Genomic DNA, 19476 nt, shown 5'->3' with positions numbered 1-19476 from the left:
AAAGACAATGGATCATCATCAGGAGGAGTTGCTTTCTCGGATGATACCGCCGCTTGAATCTCAATTTCCTGATGTGCCCCTACTTCTGAAGGAGCAAGCGTTGTTGGCAGTTGTGCCGCTCCCTGAACCTCTAGTTGCACCTCTCCATGCACCTCTACTTACTAGTTGCACCTGTGGTTGTCGTTGCGGCTGTCGTTGTTGAAAACTCGTCAGCTGAGTTACACCCGGCGTTGATTGGATGGTACTTTCTTGTGATGAGCCAACATCACTGGTTGATGGTGATTGAGAAACTAAAGTGGCTGCCTCAGCAGCACTCATGGTCTTGGACCTAACTTGGCATGGTGGCACTGAGCCCAATGAAGCAGAGGCACTGCTTCCAGCTTGGTCCCCGGCGGACACCGCTGCTGCTGCAGGCGTCGTTTTTTTTTTCTTCCAAAAAAGGTGTCGGTGGGCCCACCAGTCTCCTTGGTAGGTGGTGCCACTTGCTTCTTCTGCTCCTTCTTACTGGAAGTGGCACTGGTAACTTTTGTGGCTGAGGTGCTATGGCTACCTTTCTTTGGGCCCATCTTCTTCAGATGTCAGAACAGCAGGCCGCAGTTGCACGAGTTGCAGAGTTGTCTTGTCTGTGGCCACACGTGCTACACACTCCGCTGCAGGACTTTTTCCTGGCACTGGTGGTTCTCTTGTGCACCTAAAAGCAATGGCAGCCAGAGGAACATCAGTTGAACACCCCAAAAAGTGAAAACACACAAACAAATCACCACAATCCAATGCCATCCATGCCCTCAATGATGTTTAAATTCAAAATGCCCCACAGAAAGACTTGGTCCATGCACCACTCACTACCCCTGGGCCTAATGGAAGAAAGCAAGGCAAACTGGGTGCAGGCCTGAGCACACTGGCTGGCTCCAAAATGGGCCCTTGACCCCCAGCTACATGGCCAGGCCCTGCCTGGACCAGGCCTCAAAATGGGCCCCACCCACAAGGCCAGGCCCCAACACCACCCCAAAAAGTAGTAAAACACACAAAAATCACCCCAATCCAATACCATCCATGCCCTCAATGATGTTTAACCCCTTCCATGCTATTAACAAGGTCAGCTCGTCATGGGTGTTACCTGTGCTGTGCTTATGACGAGTTGACCTTGTCATGAACAATGGAAAATGTCAATTTCCACTGCACAGCGGGAAAACCCCATAGCAGCCAAGGTGTTAATTTCAAGACACCCCACAGAAAGACTTGGTCCTTGCACCACCACTCACTACCCCTGGGCATAATGGATGAAAGCACGGCAAACTGGGTGCAGGCCTGAGCACACTGCCTAGCTCCAATATGGCCCCTTTACCCCCACCACATGGCCAGGCCCTGCCTGGACAAGTCCTCAAAATGGCCCACACCAACATGGCCAGGCCCCAATTACACCCCAAAAAGTAAAAAAACACACAAAAATCACCACAATCCAATGCCATCCATGCCCTCAATAATGTTTAAATTCAAGACACCCCACAGAAAGACTTGGCCCATGCAGCACCACTCACCACCCCTGGGCATAATGGATGAACGCAAGGCAAACTTGATGCAGGCCTGAGCACACTGCCTGGCTTCAAAATGGCCCCTTGACCCCCACCACATTGCTAGGCCCTGCCTGGAATAGGCCTCAAAATGGCCCCAACCCACATGGCCAGGCCCCAACAGCACCCAAAAAGTAAAAAAAAACACACAAAAATCCCCCCAATCCAATGACATCCATGCCCTCAATGATGTTTAAATTCAAGACACCCCACAGAAAGACTTAGTCCATTTACCACTCACTACCCCTGGGCCTAATGGAAGAAAGCAAGGCAAACTCGGTGCAGACCTGATCACGATGCCTGGCTCCAAAATGGGCCCTTGACCCCCAGCTACATGGCCCGGCCCTGCCTGGACCAGGCCTCAAAATGGCCCCCGCCCACATGGCCAGGCCCCAACACCACCCCAAAAAGTAAAAAAAACACACAAAAATCACCACAATCCAATGCCATCCATGCCCTCAATAATGTTTAAATTCAAGACACCCCACAGAAAGACTTGGCCCATGCAGCACCACTCATTACCCCGGGGCATAATGGATGAACGCAAGGCAAACTTGGTGCAGGCCTGAGCACACTGCCTGGCTTCAAAATGGCCCCTTGACCCCCACCACATGGCTAGGCCCTGCCTGGACTAGGCCTCAAAATGGCCCCAACCCACATGGCCAGGCCCCAACAGCACCCAAAAAGTTAAAAAAAAACACACAAAAATCACCCCAATCCAATGACATCCATGCCCTCAATGATGTTTAAATTCAAGACACCCCACAGAAAGACTAGGTCCATGCATCACTGAGTACCCCTGGGCATAATGGTTGAAAGAAAGGCAAACTGGGTGCAGGCCTGAGCACACTGCCTGGTTTCAAAATGGCCCCTTGACCCCCACCACATGGCCAGGCCCTGCCTGTACCAGTCCTTAAAATGGCCCCCCACCCACTTGGCCAGGCCCCAACAACACCCCAAAAAGTCGAAAAACACACAAAAATCACCACAATCCAATGGCATCCATGCCCTCAATGATGTTTAAATTCAAGACACCCCACAGAAAGACTTGGTCCATGCACCTCTGAGTACCCCTGGGCATAATGGATGAAAGCAAGGCAAACTGGGTGCAGGCCTGAGCACACTGCCTGGTTTCAAAAGGGCCCCTTGACCCCCACCACATGGCCAGGCCCTGCATGGACCAGGCCTCAAAATGGCCCCCAAACATATGGCCAGGCCCCAACAACACCCCAAAAAGTCGAAAAACACAAAAAAATCACCCCAATCCAATGCCATCCATGCCTCCAATGATGTTTAAATTCAAGACGCCCCACAGAAAGACTTTGCCCCTGCGAGGCGTTGACAACAGGAAGAAATTACTGCAACGCGAAATGTACTGGATAAAGAAATTGGACTCATGTAACCCCAGGGGGTTAAATGACTGTATGGAATACAGCTGCTTCCTTTAATAATTCTTGTATCATAATCATACATTATTCACCCATAATGATTTGTTTACATAAGGATTTGTTTATATTTACAGATGGGATAGATTTGTGTTATTCCCATGCCACAGACACACAGTAGTCTTGTGTATTCTCATATACTCGCATATTACATCTTCAGTTGGTTCTCAAACTTTTTTCAGCACCTTTTCTTACTGTTTTTCCCACTAGTATCGTCTCTATATACCTTTTCCAAGATGGCCGCCGCCAGCACCTTTTCTATTATCCCCTGACACTTTCCACTGGCGCTTATTTGTACATGTTTATTATTTTTTTCGCTATAGTGCATGTACATAGCCCATCAGTCTGTATTCTTTTACCTACGCATTCAATGCACCACGTTTTATTTTGGCAAATTTTTCATTTATGCTGTAGCTGTTGGTGATGTAATGCACTGATCGGAACTTCACGCATGCGCAGTACCAATTTTTATAATCACGGTACCATTGTGGGGGAGTTTTTCAACTTCTATCCCGCATTTGATAGCTGGACGCCGTTTACCGGTAAGAGAAATGCGCACGAATTAGCACGCACATCGATCACCTTAGATTAAACTGGTGATTTGACTTTTTGCCGTTTCTTCACATACTTCGTTTACACACCTTTAAACTCTTGGCAATCCCATTTTCCTTTTTAGTATATTAATTTCCGGTTAACATGATGCACCAGGTTGCTCTTTTATTTATTTTTCACTTGAACCTTCGAACTCTTGTTTAATCACTTCCACTCACTCGGGTTGTTACGGTTTTAAAGCCACAGATTCGCTTTACGCACGGGACCATTCAGGTTCATGCCAATCACATTCCATGACAGCTTTTGGAACATCGAGATCGCGCAATACTAAGATCACTTCATGGCACACGCTCAGTTACCCTCTGCAAATGTTAATTTTTTGAGTAGTTCTGTTGACTGTTATGTTTCTACTTCCTTATCGTCTTACACGCATTTATTTTACTTTATTCATAGATGTAATGTATTTCCCCTGATGAAGTGCTGCGGCACGAAATGCATTGGGATTGAACCCACATAGACCATAATATTATTCTGGACAAGATTACAGATGTACCAGAATTACATCGATTAAGTTTGCAAACTTTTTGAAACTGTGATGTAACAGTGAACTAACCAAATTGGATAAAAATAAAAGACAACTGTTTGGAATACCTTGATTTTTTTCGGATTACATCATGCAGACAATTGATCACGCTCTTTGAAGACACCTTGTCTGACAAAGGAGTGCTGGCCAACACACTGGTATGATTAGCAGTGTTACTGCCAAATCTTTAATTTCAAGACACCCCACAGAAAGACTTGGCCCATGCACCACGCACTATCCCTGGGCATAATTGATGAAAGCAAGGCAAACTGGGTGCAGACCTGAGCACACTGCCTGGCTTCAAAATGGCCCCTTGACCGCCACCACATGGAAAGGCCCTGCCTAGACCAGTCCTCAAAATGGCCCCCACCCACATGGCCAGGCCCCAACAACACCCCAAAAAGTCTAAAACCACACACAAATCACCCCAATCCAATGCCGTCCATGCCCTCAATGATGTCTAAATTCAAGAGACCCCACAGAAAGACTTGGTCCATGCACCACTCACTACCCCTGGGCCTACTGGCTAGTGAGGCTTTATAGGCACCCTAAAATTAAAAATCAACATATAACAGAGAGCTACAATTCCATGACATAAATGAGAATTAAGTAAAAAAAATCCCAGAAACAGTTGTATCATGCACCCATGATTAACCCAAAATATCGTTTTTTTTAATTTGTGAAAATAGTTTTAAAACTGTAGTTGCAGCAACTGCAATGCCCCAAACAAACAACACCAACTTACTTGTGAAATCTCAAGTCCAAAAGTGATCCGAACTCCAAAGTCCAAACAGTCCTCAAATACAAATATCCAGCAGCAGCCATAAAAAGTAATCCTTCAAGCTCCAGATCCAAATCAAAAATGACCAGGACATTGACAAAGCACTGGGTGGAGCCTGCTGGACGGGAACAGGACTTGGAGACTCTGGGGCACTTCCTTCCTCCCACCCCCCCCCCAAAATGGACTCCTTGCACCAAAAGTGCAGCCAATTGTCAATCTGAGGAGTTATTCTGATCAAAATCATCATTTTCAGAAGGTTTATGCAGCACGCGGTGGATTTCTTGTGCATAATTGCAATTTTTGCGATTTCGGGAAAGCAAGCTATTCAAATCTCCCGCCGGAAGTCAGCTGCGCGCCGCATCTACGTGCTCCGCATTGTTTACTCCTGCGATGCGTGATCGCGGACCCTTATGAGGTACTCGCGTTGTCAAACTCTCGCTGTTCAGGATGGCAGGCCGCGATGACGTAATCACGGTCCAAAAACTCTCGTGCAATAACGCAGCAAGATCCAAAATGGTGCAGCACACTCAAACAGGGAGAAAAACAACTCGGCAAACACAGAATAACAGTAAGTAAACATCGCACGCGCAATAATGTATTTTTCAAGCGCGACCAAGCAAAAATATCCACCAGCTTGCGAATTTGCCAATTTTGGGACAAATTTGCGGGATTCGCGGACCTCGAAATCGCCAAAAATCCACAAATTCCACGAACGGAACCGATTTAGGGCCCAAGCTTAGCTATAAGGCAGTCGGCTGCCCTCCTGGGTAGAGGTGTGAACAAACCCCAGGAAGGAATATTTAGGTGCCTGCCATTGGAAGTGTTTCCCTCAGGTAGGCACATGTCTAGGATGGGCTACCAAGCTTTACACACTGAGAGAGGTTTCTGCCAACTTGGGAGTGGGTAATATAAAGCATTCTGGGTTTACTAGATGCCTCACTTTGCAGGAAGTTGTCACCAGGAGACCTGGTAGTCCATTGTCCAGTAGCCATTGCAGGCAGAGTATGGGCAGAAATATTGCACCCCGGCCCCAGGTTCACATCTGAACTGGATAGAGAACTGAGTAAGGACTGCCCTGCTGTTTCCTTGACCCCGCAAAGTAAGGACAGTACCTGTGGTGCCCTGCTGGTTTGAGGAATAGTTGTCCTCGAGCCCCAGCAGAAGAAGTGACACCAAAAGTCAGTTTGCTGACTTCCTGTTCCATGTAGAGGGTTACAAAAGCTGAAGAAGAATGCCTTGGTGAAAAGTATCCACAATCACTTGACTGCTGCTGACCACCAAAGTGCAGCCATGGAGAAGGATTCTGACATTCAAAAGTTACACCAGATTCTGCTGAACCCAGGAGAAAAGTTGGAGTGCAGGTTGGTCGCCCAAGAAGTACATTAGCCTCATCAAAAGAGAACCAGTGGTTTTGCTATGGCCGTAGACCAGTAGACCAGTGGTAATTGGTTTTCAGCTGGAGTTCACCCCAAGTTCCAAGGACCTAGACTCCTATGGCTAAAGACATCCCACCATGACCATGGACTAAGGAGTAGCCCCAGAACTACCCCATTGTCAGTGCTGCACCCTCAATATCCTTCAGCATTTTCAGCATCCTGTAGTCCTTGCATCAGGACCACTCTATTGAGTCATGGTGTTTGGTGACTAAGGACTGGAACGGCATTGGAGACAGCTTTGGCCTTGAGGAAACTGCCACATATGGCTTATAGGCCCCCTTAGCTTGCTCCCTGCCAAAGATGGTCATCTAAAGTAAGCTGGAGTACCCAAACACAATTTCTTTTAAAGTTTCCAAATGTTTTAAAAGTTATAGCTAGCTGTGGTAGTGGTCAATACTTTTTCGAGTGAAAATGTGTGATTTAAGAATTGTTTGAATATTTGTTTCTCCAGAACCCTTCAGTGGATTTTGCTAGTTTGTGTGTCTAACTATTTCTAAACAATTGCCAGTTTCTATGAATTGGTTGCGGGGCTCCTTTTTGTGTTTCATTAGGCTGAGTTAATACTTCTAAATGCTTTGCACTTGTTCCTATGACAGCCTGACTGCTTGAAGCCACAGATACCCATGGTTGAGCTAAGGTTTTCTCAAATGAGCCTGAATGGAACCAAGACAGGTTGTTGAGTGTATTAAATGTTGAAGTTGCACAATCAATATATAATACATTACATTAGGTTTGCTGTCCCTTGTGGGGCTCCATCTCTGTATCCATAGGCTTTCGGTAGGATTTGAAAACTGGAAGCCAGCCACAATAATATTCATAAGGCTGAATTTATCAAATCCTATAGAATGGTCATATTGCACCCTCGACCTGTTACCCATTAACTCCAGGCGTACCATGATGCAGGCACTAATAACGTCCCGTATTGATTACGGCAATGTACTACTTATGGGGACATCAGTGAAAAACATAAAAAAGCTACAGGTTCTACAAAACTCGGCAGCTCGCCTGGTGCTAAGGCTTCCCCGCCGAGCTCCTTCACGTCCCTCTCTAGCAGCCCTCCACTGGCTACCGATCAGTAAGAGGATTGTTTTTAAAGCTATGCTCTGGTGCCATAAAATAATTCATCACAGAGCTCCGGCATATATGTCTGATTTGGTGTCTGTGTATGAACCTAACAGATCTCTTAGATCCAAAGGAATGGGTCTACTCAAAACTACCTGCCCCAAAAAAGCTAAAATGGGTGGCAGATCATTCCGCACCTTAGCTGCCAAGCAATGGAACCTCCTGCCTCTAGATATCAGGTTGGAGAGTAATGAAATTGTATTCAGGAAGAAGCTGAAAACTTGCCTCTTTGCTGTGTGAACTGGTTCTTTCTTTTTTCCTCTGCTGCTGCATTCTCTCTCCATAGCGCGGGGACACGCCGGGAGGTGTCACCAAGCGCTCTACAAACTCCTTTAAACTAAACTAAACTAAACATTACTCACAGTCAATCATAAAGTGGAAGCCGACTAAGGCAGTCAGCTTCCACTATGTCAATACCAGCTTCAGGCACAGGTGAGAGAAGACAGGGAGAAAGAGGTCCTCATGATGTCCACTTGCAGCATGCTAATTTTATTCTGAATACTGAATTTCTTCCTTAAGAAAAATAACAATTTGAGATTGAGAGTGCAGGGTTGAAGGTTTGCTGTCCCTTGTGGGGCTCCATCTCTGCATCCATAGGCTTTCGGTAGGATTTGAAAACTGGAAGCCAGCCACAATAATATTAATAAGGCTGAATTTATCAAATCCTATAGAATGGTCATATTGCACAGTGATAGTTATGCACATGTGTTGCAGTGCAAAAGGTAGGTTGGGTGGCAAAGCAATAGGTGTACGACTCACCAACTGCTTTAAGTCTCTACCTATTGTCCATTGGGCCCTTGGGAATTCAATGCATATGATTTAGGGCTTTAACTTAACCAAGATGGAAGATTCCTGGATAGGTGTTTTAAGTTACATCAGAGTTTTCACTCATTTTTCCAAACAAGGTTGCACTAAGTAATTCCCTCAAATGGATACTCACTGTTAAGCCATATAGAATTTATGTCTTGACACTATTTCCTCTTCGCTCTTTAATAACAGTCACTTTTAATGACCTCCATTATGGTCAGCCAAGGTTGCTGAAATTCTAACATAATTCTTTTTTCTCTCCAATGTTTAGTTTCCTATACCACCTGATGCAACCACCTACGGATGTGCATACATTCCGCTGCCACAACTGTCTGAAAAAAATCATGTCTATAAGGTATGTTTTTGTATACCTCCCTCAATATAGTACATTGTTCATGAGACCAAGTCCACCACTACCACCCTCTGGTTGACCACTGTCACCCTCTGGTTCAGCACTGCCACCCGCTGGTTCACCACTGCGACTCTCTGGTTCACCACTGCCACCCTCTAGTTCATCCATGCTACCCTCTGGTTCACCACTGCCACCCTCTGGTTCATCTCTGCCACCATCTGGTTCATCACTGCCACCCTCTGGTTCAGCACTGCCACCCTCTGTTTCAGCACTGTCATCCTCAGGTTCACCCCTACCATCCTCTGGATCATCACTGTCACCCTCTGGTTCATCACTGCCACCCTCTGGTTCACCACCCCCACCCTCTACCAAGACCTTTTGTGGTGCAGCGGCAGCACAAAAGATGCTACATGGTGCTGGGTATTAACAACGTGACGCATCTGAGAGATGTGTCACGTTGTAAAGCCCTGCGCCATCAGGAGGCATTCCGGCGCAGGGGAGGGCGTTCCTGCGCAGGAACACTTTCTAAAAGTGGCTGAGTGAAATCTACAAAAATTCACTCAGTCACTTTTAGGCCAATGGATGCAGTATTGGGGAGATAGGGCCCCCCAGAGCATTGCTGGAGCTGCATCGCAAGCTTGACGCAGCTCCAGCCATGTCCTACTTTTACAGCACAGATGGCTCTGCCTACCAAATTGCACGCAGGGACCGCGCTCATGGGAAAGGCGGGGGACTTGCAATTATTTACAAAGCTCAATACTCGTGTCACTGCACCTTGGATACCATTCCTGACTGTGAAAGTCTGTCTTTTTCCATTAAATTCTCTTCCAACGACTCCTTCTCAGGGATCCTCATTTATCACCCTCCAGGTCCATTTAACCAATTCCACACTGCACTACTCTCTTTTGTAGCAATTCAGTTACGTCTCCCTCTAATTTTACGTTGCTGGGGGACCTTAACATTCACTTTGACAATAGTTCAATTAACATGGTCAAAGAGCTGATAGCGAGTTTGGCTGCAGGTCAGCATGACCAATTAGTTCTAGCCCCTTATGCACATCAAAGGGAACTTGCTGGACCCTGTATTTAGCAACTGTGTAGACCTCAAGGCAGGCTCCATCACTCATCTTCCATGGACCTACCATTTCTTAATTCCTCTCATCTGGTCGATACATAGGCCCGCTTATTGCACCCCCACTCCACGAAAAATGAGAAACTGGTCCAGGCTCCCACTAGAACAGTGGATTAGTTCCTTGGCTGCCTCCAGACCCTCATTTTACCAGAATCCCTCATCAGATAATAGGGAATTCGATAATTGGATTCGGAAGTCGCTTGACTCTGTACTCTCCCCTAGAAAAATCAGTCTAAAGAGGCCACGAAAAACAGCTCCATGGTTCTCGGAGGAGCTCAGAGCGAAAAAGCGACATTGTAAGAAGCTTGAAAGGAAGTGGCGCCTGGGATATGCCACCGTAGACAAAGTCATGTACAGGGAGGCTATTAGAGCCTAAAAATTGGAAGTAAAAAATACACAATCTACCTATTACAGTGATAAAATTATGATGGCCAGATTAAAACCAAGAGAGATCTACCAAATAGTCAAAAGTCTTACCAAGCTTCCCCCACCGATGGTTCCTAATGACAATCCACTCTCCCGCTGCAATGACCTAGTGGACTTTTTCTATCAGAGAAAATAAATAAAAATAATTTTTCACTTGCAGCCACAGTTCTGGAGCCCCCTACTAATGGATTCCATCTCTCCACGGAATCTGATCACTCCTCCCGAATAACCTTAGATCATTTTCCCCTGCTAGACCTAGAAACACTGGAACCCTTGATACAACAAGTAAAGTCCGGTTCCCCATGTGATCCTGCCCCTTCATGCACTATGGTTGCAGCCAGCTGATCAACCTGACGACGTGCGTGGGAGAGGTCAAAAGCTGGATGACTGCGTCGTCTCTCAACCTCAAAGGTGACAAAACCGAGCTGATGCTACTTGGCCATCCAGCGTTGTCTACCATCGACCTCTTGTGGCCCATCAGCATAGGTACACCGCCCACCCCGAAAGACAACATAAAAAGTCTTTGGGTCTGGCTGATTAAATCCTTGACCCTCAACACCCTAGCAACGAAAATATCTGCGACCTGCTTCGGAATCATGAGGACGCTGGAAAAAATCCTTCCGCTCCTACCTTTTGAAGCTAAGCAAATTGTAATACAAGGCCTAATCCAATGCCGACTAGATTTTAGCAATGCCTTGTACTTAGGGCCGCCTGAATATGTTCTGCAAAAACTCCAGCGGACTCAAAATTGTGCCGCATGCACGCTGCTCCAGCTCCCAAGTAGAGCTTCAGTAGAATCTGGGATAAGGACTTTGCACTGGCTCCCTGTTAGGGAGATAATCAAATTTAAAGCCATGTGCATCTCCCACCAAGCTTTCTGGAAAACTGGCCCTAAGATTAACCACCCTCTGCTTTCCCTCTACCACCCCAGTAAACTACTCCGCTCCACCCATGCATTCCTGAACGTAGCTCTTCAGATTAGGGGATCAAGAGAGGGAGGCAGGTCTTTTACTTTCAACGCCGCCAAGCTGTGGAACTCACTCCCTCTACACTTAAGTTGTAATCCCAATCTGTCATCCTTCCGCAATCAGCTCAAAACTTTTCTTTTCATTAAAGAAGACTAACTCTTAAGCTGTTGTATCACGAGGCACTATCCTTTTCTCTCTCTAAGCGCTTGGACGCCACAGGGCAGCAGTCGTGCTCAATAAAACTCCTTTTCATTTCATTTTCATTCATTTCATTTCATTAACTTCATTTCATGCGTGACACATATGTGCCGTTTTTGCCACATGGTGTGCCACATTGTAAATCCTGCGCACCATGGGTGGCGGAGCAGTGGCGCACAATAACTGGTGCATCCCTGGGGATGCGCAAGTTATTGTAAATCTGCCCCTATACATTTAACCAACGATGGAGCACTTACTGATTAGACAGTAGAAAGTACTCCAGTTGAGTCGAGGTATTGCACAAAAAGGTGGCATCTTCGTAGACAAACACGCAGGGCGGGATACATTCTGCCCCCTGTTAGACTCGATTTTTGTGCCCTTCTGCCCTCTGTTATTCCCTTGTTTTTTTGCCCTTCTGCCCTCTGTTAGACTCGTTTTTTGTGCCCTTCTGCCCTCTGTTAGACTCGTTTTTGTGCCTTTCTGCCCCGTTAGACTGTTTTTTGTGCCCTTCTGCCCTCTGTTATACTCGTTTTTCCCTTGTTTTTCTGTCGTTCTGCCCTTTGTTAGACTGCTTTTTGTGTCTTTGTGCCCTCTGCATCACAACATCATCACACAGCACTACCCCAGCATCACTCAGCACCACCACATTATCACTCAGCACCACCACATTATCACTCAGCACCACCACAGCACCACTTAGCGCCACCACAGCATCACTAAGCGCTACCACAGCATCACTCAGTGCCACCACATTATCACTCAGCACCAACACAGCACCACTCAGCACCACCACAGCATCACTCAGCACCACTACAGCATCACTCAGCACCACCACATTATCACTCAGCACCACCACAGCACCAATCAACACCACCACAGCACCACTCAGCGCCCCCACAGCATCACTCAGCACCACCACAGCATCACTCAGCACCACCACAGCACCACTCAGCATCACCACAGCACCACTCAGCACCACCACAGCATCACTAAGCTCCACAACAGAATCAATCTGCGCAACCATTCAACAACAACTGGTTCAAATATGTTCTCTCAATGTTTCAAACTTTATTACAAATGTCACAAAAAGATGTTAATATTCCACATCTGTTCTTGGATTTTTGCCACAATAAAATACACTAAACATAATCTTCACAAAGGTTATTCACAAAAATGTACGCTATTGCCATTATAAATTAAAATCACTTTTATTTAAGTATTAATTATTTTAAAAAAATGTCATTGTAATTTGTAATATCAATACAGCTAAGTCACGTAAATACTAAACATGTTGCATTACAAATGCTATAGGTGTCACATTTGCAAAAGTTAATAACCATTGGCATTGTAAATGACAAAGCTATTAATGTAGCTATTTTCAAAACCAACACGTAAATAAAAAAATGTTTTAATTTACAAGACCAATAGCTCAAACCTTCCTAATGCGAGACCTATTGCATTGCAAATGCTTGTTTTTATATCTGTCAGTGCTTTCTGTTAATGTTTAATTTTCGTGACAGGCGCCTCATTGCCTACTTGTGACTATTCTCTGACCCTGCTTCAAGGGTCAGAGCAGGGTCAGAGAATAGTTGCAAGTAGGCAACGAGGCACCAGGAAGCACTTACAGGCTTACAGCAGCAGGTGCCCAAGTTGAAGTTAATTTCTTTGTAACCCTTTTGTAAAAGGATACAAAAAGTTAGCTTCAACTTTTGCACCTGTTGCTGTAACCCTGTAAGTGCTTGGCTGAAAATTCGTCCCTGCTGATTCGCGGATTGCGAAATCGCGGAAAATCCGCAAATTCTGCGAGCGGAACACATTTTTACAAGCACCCTTACTACCACCTATCTGGCACCTATAGATTTGGATAGGCTACGTATCCACAAAATTGCCTCTGTGGATGGTGGTCTAGTGTTAAGCAGATATGAGGAGCTTCTCCAGCCAATCCCTTCACACAATTCCTTCAGCCATTCGAAGGTCAGATCACCACCCTCAGTGAAGTGCCTGTGTGGCCAGTTGCTTGCCGTGTGCATGGCTGCTTCGTATTGGCGCCAGCCCCAGCACCAGCACCTGTTCAGGGGCTCATTTGCTTTCCCCCACTGCCCTCTGTGGTGTCCAGCACTGGCCTGGGGCACAGAGCGTTCAGCTCAGGAGTCCTCCTGGTGCTCTATTACGGGTTTGTCTGAAAAGGTAGATGAATCCATTTGACATTGTTTCTTTCAACACGTCTGGCATTTCATTTACAGATTTTGACAATTTATCGAACCGTTATGGTGGCTGTTTTTTGTGGAGCGGGAGCTTAAGGCTTCACAACACCCAATTGAGCATTCCTGCCTAACATTGTTTTATTTCTGCTGCCACTGTCCTTGTCTTGTACATCAAATGTGTCTTGTACATCAAATGTGTGGTGACTCTCATTCTGGAGCCGGTATCTCCGCTCACTAGCAGAACTTTGTGGAATTTGGCAGAGTTTTTGGGTAACTCCTCCGACTTTCATGGAGTGAAACTCTGCGAGCTCTGAGTACCCCTACTGTTAAGTTCTTAAAGAAGGAGAGTAAAGGTGAAGGCTGAACCCCTCCAGAGTTAATGACCAAAGCAATATGGATACTTACACATTTTTGAATGTCAGACCATAATCTATTGGTTTTAGATATGTTCAAATTGTAGGGACAACGACTGATTATGTAAATGAATGTCATTTAAGTTAAATGTATGTGAATTTATCCCATGTGAATATCCTGAAATCCTGACAAGGGTCCTGCCTTTGTAGACCCCTTGTAAATAAAGCCTTTGTTAGTTAAATTTTAAAATCTGATTAATAGTAAGTATAACTAAATGTCTTTTTTTCTAATGCATATTCTAATCTGTTTTTGCTAGATTGTTATTACCGGATAGGTTTGAATGAATATTTATTTGTTTATCATCTCACTAACAAAATGTACATATACATTGTATGCCTACAATATGTGTTTCACTCTTCATTGTGCATCGTCTAAGCATCCTGGTGACTCTCAAGCACATACACTTGAGCCAAATGTGTTAATTTCTGGTCATCGTGGAAATGTGTTTTCTTGTACCAGTGCGCTCTTCTCTCTGGCTTCCATTATGCACAATAGGATACCTCCTAATGTACAAAAATATAGACTCTTATTTCAAAGGCGCTTTAATGTTCAAGACCTAAGCACTTTGGATATCTGTCTCCTTGGATTAAATGCACTTCCATGTTAAATAGTAGAAATTTGACCTGAATCTTTTCTTTTCTTCTCACAAGAAACAACATGTACTTTCTATAACTCATTTTCTGCTCTGTGACCCCTTCACAGTTTGATCCAATCATACAAGAGAGCAACAAAAATCTGGTTCAGCACATCCTGGTCTATGGCTGTCCAAACTCCACCAACGTCGACATTGCACCTGGAATTTGTAATAACAATCCAAACTTTTATGGCTGTACAGAGGTGATTGCTGGATGGGCTGTTGGTGGTAAGGTAAGTCAAAGAATGAACAACTGGGCTTGTACAAAGCTTGTGGTCATAGTTACTAAGACCATAGAGTACTGGAGGGATTCCATCAGGCGATTCTATGGCAGCTATAGCTTAGACTGTGTTAGCATTGTTGGTGCTATAGGGTATCTTTCCATGTTTCTCAACCATCACTTCCATTTTGATGAACCATTTTTTATTTTTTGCATCACAATCTTTTCCCTTGTTAATCAAAGTTCACCTCCTCTTTGGTAGCGTTTGTTGCTCAACTGTAACATGCCCCCTTTCTCATCTTTCGCTTCCTGTTTTGTCTCACCCACTGAACAGCACTCCCCCCACTGGGAACTATTTTAAATAACAATAATCATTAGACACAGAAATGATTGAATGGGCTAGACACTGGGTATAGAAGGGGAGAAGAGGGACACTGGTAAAGGGAAAAAAGGACAAGGAACATTGGAGTGCAATTGTCAGGTCAATGTCACAGCATGACAACATAAAAGGAAAAAAATACAATGACTGATGGTAAACCTTCGCACAAACAGCAGCATCTGCGCTATAAATCAGGACAGAATCTATATGCTGACAGTCATGGCTTAGTATTCTATTTTAGGTGTTCTATAAACCAATGTAAATTTGCCTTTCACAAGGACATTTATAGCTCTAAATGATGACTTACCTACACTGATGTTGAAAACACCTGTGTAAAAAACAAAAGCACAATTGATGAAGAAATAAGTCTTTGCAGAGTAAAACGTATACAGAAAGCTGAAGAAACCATTCTTTACAGAGTAAAAAGTATAAAGAAAGCTTCAGTTAATCTGGTTGGATCACATTCAGCTTTTCATTGAGACCACTAATTTTTTCTTCAAAAATCTGTTATGAAATTTTCAGTGGATACAACAGACAGTGTATACAAGGCATGTATCTGAAAATAGAAACACGGTAACATGAAGGACAGTTGTAAATATTTTAATGTCTTGAAAGATCAGCATTGTATTCTCGTTATCATGTCTGCATTATCTAAAGAAGGTAGAAGAGGGGGGATGTGTGTCTAGAAAATTATTTTGCAGATGTGGTCCCACAGGACCCTATAGGTTTCATATGGCTTGTATCCCAAACTTCACCCAGTTTGGAGATCCCAAAATAGTCTCAGTCTTTAATCCATATATATATTTAGTTATAGTTAGGACCATGTTTCCATAAGAAACGTGTTTTTTTGTTTTGCCAATAACTTTGGTGCTGCTTTATGAATCTTTACAATTTTTTAAATAACAGTGTTGTTTTAGGTGTAGCTTCTATGTTCAAAGTTTCAAGGTGATCCGTAAAGCAGGACCCAAGAAAAGAGGGGCAGCACAAAAAGCATTTCCCCCCTGCATTTTCCCATTCGGATTTTGAACATAACTTTAGACAGAACCACTGAATGGAATTACACCAAAGTTGGACGAATGCTATCTGTTGGGCCAGAAAGTTTCCTTTTTGGGGCTTGGTATGAATCCGTTCAGCAGTTTTAGAGATATAAAGATTTACAAAATATAGATTTCAGCGGAAGCGAGTCCTTGCAAGGGACTCACAGATCCAACCAAGATTTGATTAGCTACCAACACTTCAACCAGGAGGTGGTGGCAGCCATCTTGGGTCACTGCTTGAAACATATTCATGGATGGACCTTCAAAAATAAAAAGAGAACGCAAGGGCTCATGTGCATCTTTTTTACCAGGTAGGCCAAATCCTGGAGGCTGTGTTTTATAATTATGCGGGAGGTGTCCTTGAAGCACCCCGTCCTTGGGAACTGCCACTTTCCTGGGCAAAGCAATAATAAACTGATGATGGGGGCCTGCATGCCACCCCAGCCTCTGGGACAGCCATATCCCTGGATATGTTTACTAAATTAGTATGTGGAAGGCCTGTAGGGTCCTCCCCGCAGCCCCTGGGGCATCCATATCCATATCCATACTAATATAATAAAGAGAGAGCCCAAACATTTGAGGCGGGTAAACTCAGGAACCACAGCACCAATCACAACACCCAATACAGCGTTGGAAAGAGCAGTTGCAGCAGAAGGACATAGGCTATGCAGACGCCCACTATATACATTTAAAAGGGAAAAGAACAGTGCCAGCAAAGTAGTCCCTTGTGGGCGTGTCTGCGTTGTGCTGTGGGCGTGTGCTGGGGCATGACAAATGCTGGGGGCATGTGGTACATTCAGCCCTTCATGCCATGTCTCATATCGTGTGCTGTGAGCGTGTGCTGGGGGTGTGGGTGTGTGCCGGCCCGGGATTAGAGGGAAAAAAACGAGCATTGTGCCCAATATTTCATTGTTTTTTCTTCCCAGGTTCTGTACATTCCAGCTCCAGGTGTCCACCCTGCTCCCTTTAAATACCCCTGCACCCCATAATCATAACCCACCCTTACTCCTTAAAATACCCCAACACCCTTAAACACTAACCCAACTTAACCCTATAAATATACCCTGTACCCAAAAACCCAAACCTATCCCTCAACTCTAAAAATACCCCTGTACCCCAAAACTCAAACCTAGCCCTGAACCCTAAAAATACCCCTGTACCCCAAAACCCAAACCTACCCCGAATCCTAAAATACCCCTGTACCCCAAAACCCAAGCCTAGCCCTGAACCCTTAAAATACCCATGTACCCCAAAACCCAAACCTACCCCTGAACCCTAAAAATACCCCTGTACCCCAAAACCCAAAAATAGCCCTGAACCCTAAAAATACCCCTGTACCCCAAAACCCAAACCTAGCCCTGAACCATAAAAATAACCCTGTACCCCAAAACCCAAACCTACCCCTGAACCCTAAAATACCCCTGTACCCCAAAACCCATACCTATCTCTAAAACTACCCCTGTACCCCATAACCCAAAACTATATCTGAACCTTAAAAATACCCAAACACCCCAAAACATATACCTCAAAAATATATATCCCTATACCCATACTTACCTTATCCAAACTTGGTAAAAGCATATAAAATGTAATGCCATGCGTTATAATGGCATTGCGGAGTCATGGTACTTTCGTAATGAAAGTATGCGGAGTGATGGTATGCGGAAAGAAAGTTGCGGAATAATGGGTGTTTACCCTTCCCAGGTAAGTACATTGGTGGCATGGTGGCCCACATCTCCACCAATATACTCATATTTATTTACCACTAATTTGAAAAATGCACAGGTCTCTCTCATTGATGGCAAGCACGACATACACTTTAAGACACACCTCCCGCCACAAGTTCTAGAATTGCGAACTTTAGAGCTGGGGAGCTACGTTCGAATTTCGGCATCAGCTCAACATCCTGTGATTCCAGGCAAATCGCTTTATCTCCCCGTGCCTACCACAAACTCAAGTGTTCTTCTGTAATGTAAATTGTGCTCATGCCATGTTGTCGTGCTATATAATATTGCAAGGAAAAATAAAGTAGGGAAACTCGAGTTCACACACTACTGAACGCGCACTCTTAAGTGCATCAGCAGTGGCAGTATGGATTTGTAACTGGATGTATTAGTCAGTGTTTGGCTGTGTAACTGTGTGTGCAAGTGGTTTTATTAGCAGTACATACATATGTACTGTGTGAGTGTGTGATTGGAAGTGTATTTGACTTTGTTATTGTCTGGCTGAATGTGACAGTGGCTATGTGGTTTTCTAAACAGGTATGTTTGTGGCTATATTGGTGGGTGACTAGCTGTAAAGCACGTGGATGGGTATGTAAGTAGGTTTGTAAGTGACTTAAACTTAAAAATGCATGTCTTATTTTTTAACTAAAGAGCACCCTCCCATTGGGCTATCAAGGTCATACCTTAGGGGTGACTGATGTGATTAAAAATGAGAGTTTAAATATTGTCAATGGTTATTAAATGCCACATTGAAGTGACAATAAAGTGCACACACAGGCTCAGCAGTGGCGAAGCTCAGTCAAATTTAAAGGGCTACTTGTATGTGTGACTCAATTAGTTCTGCAGGCCTACTACTAGCATTTAATTTATTGGCCCTGGGCATGGGGAGTGCACTCTATTAAAGTCTTACAGATCAATTAAATATACCAATTGTAGATAAGTCAATGAAACTATGTTTTGGTGAGAAGCACATGCACTCTGCCATTATCTATCAGAGGTAAACTGCTTGTATTCCTTAGGCGGACTGGGTGTCCAAGTATGTGTCTGGGTGTGTTAGGGAGTGTATGGTATCTATTGACCCTGGGAATGGGGACTGCACTCTATTAGTGTCTTACATCTGAATTAAATATACCAATTGTAGATAAGTCAATGAAACTATGTTTTGGTGAGAAGCACATACATTCTGCCATTATCTATCAGTGGTAAACTGCTCGGATTCCGTTGGCGAACTGGGTGTCCAAGTATGTGGCTGCGTGTGTTAGTGAGTGTATGGGTGTCTAAATGGGAATGCACTTAGCTGTATGGCTTAGTAACTGGCTGTGTTTGACAGTGTTTGACTGTGTAACTGTATAGAAGTGGCACTATACATACTGCATATATAAGTACTGTTTGAGTGTGTGAGTGGATGTAAAAATGACTCTGTCATTGTCTGGCTGTACGTGGAAGTGGCTATATGGTTTTCTAAATAGTTATGTGTGTGGCTTTATAGGTG

At 44.5% G+C, this 19476-nt stretch overlaps 1 protein-coding gene across 1 annotated transcript in view; it reads left to right on the top strand.

Moving 5' to 3' along the window:
• Positions 1-19476, top strand: part of LOC147700838 (DBH-like monooxygenase protein 2) — a 187402-nt gene that overhangs the window by 35891 nt on the left and 132035 nt on the right. The window contains exons 4-5 of the mRNA XM_086928507.1: positions 8569-8652; positions 14693-14857. Of these exons, the coding sequence (XP_086784633.1) occupies positions 8569-8652; positions 14693-14857 (249 nt within the window). The remainder of the gene's footprint in view (positions 1-8568; positions 8653-14692; positions 14858-19476) is intronic.

The sequence above is a fragment of the Lissotriton vulgaris genome, chromosome 7, assembly GCF_964263255.1.
Source record: "Lissotriton vulgaris chromosome 7, aLisVul1.2, whole genome shotgun sequence".
NCBI lineage: Eukaryota > Metazoa > Chordata > Amphibia > Caudata > Salamandridae > Lissotriton > Lissotriton vulgaris.
Note: the sequence above shows the minus strand (reverse complement) of the source record. Positions and strands in the feature narration are given on the sequence as shown.